Source organism: Buceros rhinoceros, unplaced genomic scaffold, assembly GCF_000710305.1.
Source record: "Buceros rhinoceros silvestris isolate BGI_N320 unplaced genomic scaffold, ASM71030v1 scaffold13862, whole genome shotgun sequence".
Classification (NCBI taxonomy): domain Eukaryota; kingdom Metazoa; phylum Chordata; class Aves; order Bucerotiformes; family Bucerotidae; genus Buceros; species Buceros rhinoceros.
In genome coordinates this window covers 36,476-41,469 of record NW_010400773.1, presented here as the reverse complement: position 1 = coordinate 41,469, position 4,994 = coordinate 36,476, and the positions used below count along the sequence as shown (strand labels likewise).

General features: G+C 47.5%; 1 protein-coding gene across 1 annotated transcript in view; it reads right to left on the bottom strand.

Annotated features, from left to right (window-relative positions):
• Nucleotides 1–2,268: 2,268 nt before the first annotated feature.
• PTPN1 (protein tyrosine phosphatase, non-receptor type 1) overlaps nt 2,269–4,994 on the bottom strand; it is a 13,467-nt gene continuing 10,741 nt past the window's right edge. The window contains exon 8 of the mRNA XM_010132023.1: nt 2,269–2,987. Coding sequence (XP_010130325.1) covers nt 2,780–2,987 — 208 coding nt within the window. The 3' untranslated portion in view covers nt 2,269–2,779. The remainder of the gene's footprint in view (nt 2,988–4,994) is intronic.

Sequence of the window (4,994 nt, the reverse complement as noted above, 5' to 3'; positions counted from 1 at the left end):
TCTCTTGTTAGAATGATTTGCAAGTGAATTACTCTGGATTCAAAGGAAGGATGCTGTGCTTTCCTGTCAAGCCTGACATTTAAAATAGCCCCCCCGTGGGAACAGTCTGGAGAAGTTTTCTGTGTTTAAATGGGCCGCTGCTTCCGCAGCCTCAGCCTCTGTTCCTGCGGATTTAGCTGCTGCTGAGATCTTGTACAAGAGGCCTCCTCTCCTCTCCTCTCTCCAGCACAGCAAGTCATGCCCTGAAATCACGGAGCTGCTGCTTGCCTGGAGTGCCCAGCGGTGAGGTGTGCACAGGGCTTACTAAACTCTCTGGAATGTCGGAGCTACACTTACTCAGCGGAACTGAACCATGCTAACACCCGGGTTACACGGAGTACGCGGGAATCAAGAGGAGTCATGCCAAGGGTTAGGCGAGTACGTGTTATCTGATAAACACCGAATCAGTCTATTGCTGAATGAAGATACTTTCAGCAGCACCCTTTGAACCACAGCCACTTAATGATCAGTTCATGCAAATATAATTTGGGCACATCAGGAAGCAGAAATATAAGTTCTTTCACCTTTCAAGCACATGGTATTTAATCGGGACACTAGAAGACTTTACATGCACTTTGATACAAAGGGGGAACAAATGTTGCCTTAGAACAATATTCTACCAGGTGATGGAGAGAAGAGTGGGGACAAAGCATCACATACTGTATCTTAAATACACAGATGAGCCATTATATATTACCATTTTTCTATACTCATTTTTCATGTTTCCAATAATATAACTAAATATTGACTGATTACAACATTCCTCCTTTCAAGTACTGGTCTGACCAACAGTCTCACAGGTAAAGTATTGACTCCCAGTACTACCTGAGGATTTATTATTGTACTTTTGAAAAGCCCTTGATGCAAGCTTAATAAAACACAAAATAGAAACAGCTACCCCTGCCCCTCCCCGTTCACCGCCTCACGCACAGAAGGAAGAGAGCTGCACCTACAGACAGCGTCGCAAAATAAATACCGCGCGGAGAGACTTGCGAAAGCCACTCCAGAGCCGTGTGTGCCCGGAGAAGGGTGGTTAAGTGCTATAAATCTAGAAAGCCTTTAAAAATAAAAAAGAACTGGTTAGTAACACTGTTGCAAATCAGCATCGTGGTTTAGTTTTGATCACTGCAACTCCCCGTCGTGAGTTTACTCATCCTCTGCACCATGATGCCGGCAAAGAAATCTTTGCTATTACTGTTTGAGCTATTAATAATTTGGTTTAACACGAGGATCAGCACTGCCCAGGCCAGGTCAGTGTGACGCCGCCTTCTGGTCACAGTCCTACCAACGCACCCCAATCCTTATTCACAAGCACTTTACGTTGTTCAGGCCCTGGGCCTGTGGAACAGGCCCCCGGCTGAGCCCAACGCTGTCGACACCGCGTGGCACAGGATGTAACACCCTTGCACCCAGCTTGTCTTAGGAGAGCAACCACCATGTCTGCGGCAGTGCAGGACTCGCCCCCTTACAGCACGATGTCCGGGAACTACGACGAGCGGATCTTCAGGCCAAACTGAAGCCAGTATTGTAAGTCTTTGCTTTAACACCAGCAGCACACACAAACGCTTGCATCGTAAGCCAGCAGGCACGTTCCCAGACCACCGTGTCTGCTGTTGAACGTCTCGTGTCTTAAGGAAGCTGCCACAGCATTAATTGCTCTGGATTTATTGAAACGCTTTCCTGCTCCTGGCCTGCAACGCCTCTGCGTGTGTTACCGCTCCGGCCCTTGCAGGAAGCGCCCTATTCCTTACGGAGCAGGTGGAGAGTGAAACTGCATTTTACATTCCAAATGGTGAGGTTTAGGAACTGGTCCGTCAATGCCAGCTGCACAGCTGCGAAATGCTGGTGGACAGGTTTTGGTTGAATTGCCCTTCCTGTTTCTTTCCCTCCCCTCAACCTCTCCTAACCCAGAATATAAAAGTAAGAACAGCTTTACGAAGGATGGTGCAATGTAAAGAGGCGCGTGTGCAAGTAGAGTGCAACAAAAGTCAATGAGGAGATACAATTCTGAACAAAAAAAAAAAGAGCTTGACACGTTGGGATACCCTGAGCAAATGCAGAAGCCTGTTTCTATACACATGTAAAACAATAAGCTCGTTCAGAACAGTTATGCCAAGATTAAATATATCAATACCACAGGCGCTGCCCACAACTCAGTCTTTAATGATGAAGCAAGTAAAAAAAAAAACCAACAACAAAAAACCCCAACCCCCTGCCCTGCCCTCCCCTCCCCTCCCCCAAGGTTTACATTCGTCAGGTTTGTGGGGTTCTTTCTCTTTTTTTGGGAACTCGTCAATGTAAATCATGTATTTGACTACAACACTTGGAGAGTACAAGCAAGTTTCACTTGTGCCTGGTTCTTCTGAAACACCAAAGGAAAAGAACTGGCTTTTTAAAAAAGGCTAAAAACAACAATGTGTTGTAATTCTATTATTCAGTTTAAAAAAAAAAAAGGAACAAAAAAGGAAAACAGACTATTTGGCATTTTCTCTGCTTACTCCTGAATATTTTAAGGCCCTGAGATTAGAATATTATGTTCTTGGGACCACAGGGCTAGACAAAACCCTAGTGCATCAATTCTCTCTTTAAGCCCTAACCAAAGTTCTGGCCTTTCAACCTAAGATCTACCTCCACCGAGACAAGGCTCCCACGCCTCCATCCGCGTTCTGGCAGAGCAGCTTATTACAAACCCAGCAAATCGTTGGTGTTTTCTGCAGGGTCGATCTTGCTGGCATGTCCGTCAGTGAAAACACACCCTGTAACAGAGGTAAGCTCCTGCCGTGAGGAAGGTGAACATGCATATATTCACGAGAAATGGCTTCCAGGTCGTCATCGTGTTCTCATCGTCCTCTTCCGAGTTGTCTGACTTCATCGACTCTTCTTTGTGGGGCGAGAGACGCAGATTTTCACCAACAGTTCTCCTCCGAATTTCAGTGTCTTCACTAGTGCTTAGGGACAAAGAAAGAAATACTCAGAACTGGACTCTGCGCTTCGGAGAGGCCGTGTGGAGAGCACAGCCCCGCCGCCTGAGCACCCCCGACAGAGCTGCGCTGCTTGTGCTCTCGGGAGCTGCAGCAGGTGACAGCCCAAAGCCCACGGGCAGCTGTTACCGTTCTGGCTGTTAAATGACAGGTTTAGAAGAGTGCTTGTCAGCAAGAGCCACGCTTGGGAGAATTCTGTGCCCTCTAAATAATCTGACTTAGTTTTAACCACCACTTGCTCCCACTGCTCATCACGACTCCACTGCCTGCACTGGACAGTGCACAGGCACAAGTCAAAGAACGTTACGGTTCTAAAATCAAGCATCTACCCAAACAGTCAGGAGGTGATGGAGCCGTGGTTGCTCGTGCAGCCATCGCTTGGGAGGGGTGGCTGCAGGCACTGTAATGGTGGTTCGTGATGGGACTGAAGATCTACTCACCTTCACTGCTCTCTAAACCTGGTTCTGTTTCTAGATCCTAGACCTCTGACCTGTGGGCAGTACACAGCCCAAAGAGGCTTCTTAAGTGAGCAGGAAGCTTCATATCTACTGTTCAACTTCTGCCAGCGGAATGCAGAGAGCCGAGCATCACCATGCTGTGAGAGCCAGAGGGGTGGCAATCAGCAGGGAGGTGCTTTCAGGGGGATTTCCTGGACATTTGCTGACAGCTTAGGTACAGAACTTTTGGGAATTCTCCATCCCAGACACTAGAATATCGGGGCAGGAAAATAAACGTGCTTAATACTTCTGCTTCTTCCCTCATCTCTGCCAGCACCACGTCCATTTCCTGCCCCTCCGTTTCCTCTAGCCTCACACTGTCCCACATCCTTTCCTATCAGACTCGTCCTCTATTCTCCACTCCTTCCCCCTCCTGCCCAGCAAGTTTCACTTTCCCCCTTCTAGACTCACTGTCCCAGACATGAGGACAAGAGCGATGATCCCGAGGAAGGCCTGATCCTGCAGCAGCAGTACCGGTACGGAACGAGGATGCTCAGGATTCCAATCCTGGCCTCTCCGAGTACATCCGAGACATCTCCTGGGTAGGATTTAACTTTACCAAGGTGAAAAGTAGAGCCTGGTCAGCTCTCCAGGCAGTGAAGACGGGCAGTTCAGGGGATGAGTCAACTCCAGCCTCAGCCGAGGGACTATGATAAATGCTATTAACCGAGTCTCTGAGCTCTTCGGAGCTGGACACATCTTCCATTCATTTAATCTACACCGTGTTAAGTATTTCCAGGAAACCATTTATTCACCGAGAAATTCGGATTTATAGAGCTAATGATAAGATGCAAGACATCAGCTTTAAACCCATACCCTTCCTTAGGTGTGGAAAGCAGCAGCTGCCATCTCACATCCCAGGCACGTGTTCTGGTAGCAGAGCTAGAGTGTCACGGGGAGGGGGAGAAAGAGGGAGATGCTACCACTGCCACGATTCCTTCTGTTGTAGCTGAGCTTCCATTTGTGCCCATTCCTACTCCCAAGATTTCCTCTCTTTTAGTAAAGACATTTGGAATTTGAGTACTTCACTTCTAGAATCTCCTCGATCAGTGAAGAAAAAATCCTTATCAAAGCACTGTTTCACGTTGAGCTGGGAAACACTTGTGTTTTATCTCCTTGCCTCCAGTAGAATTTGGAGGGAGACAACAGGTTCAGCTCATGGTCTCGGCTGCGCTGCCGTATCAAATAGAGAGGAGGTTTATTCTGAACAAAGACTACTGGAAGCACATCTCACTGATGTCCTGTTCCCAGTCACACACTCCCAACACGGTTCAGCTAACTGAAGTGCATCAAGCCCACCAGCCCCATCTGCTGAAAAGTTCTGTGGACAATACTGAAACCTGGCATTTTATTCCGGTATTCCTGTGGAAAGCTGAAGAGGTCTCTTAGGAGACCATCTAGTGGGGGAACATTAAAACTTTCTCTTGATTATCCCTGGTGGGCATCAGGGTTTTATTTTTATAATTTTGAATTTTCT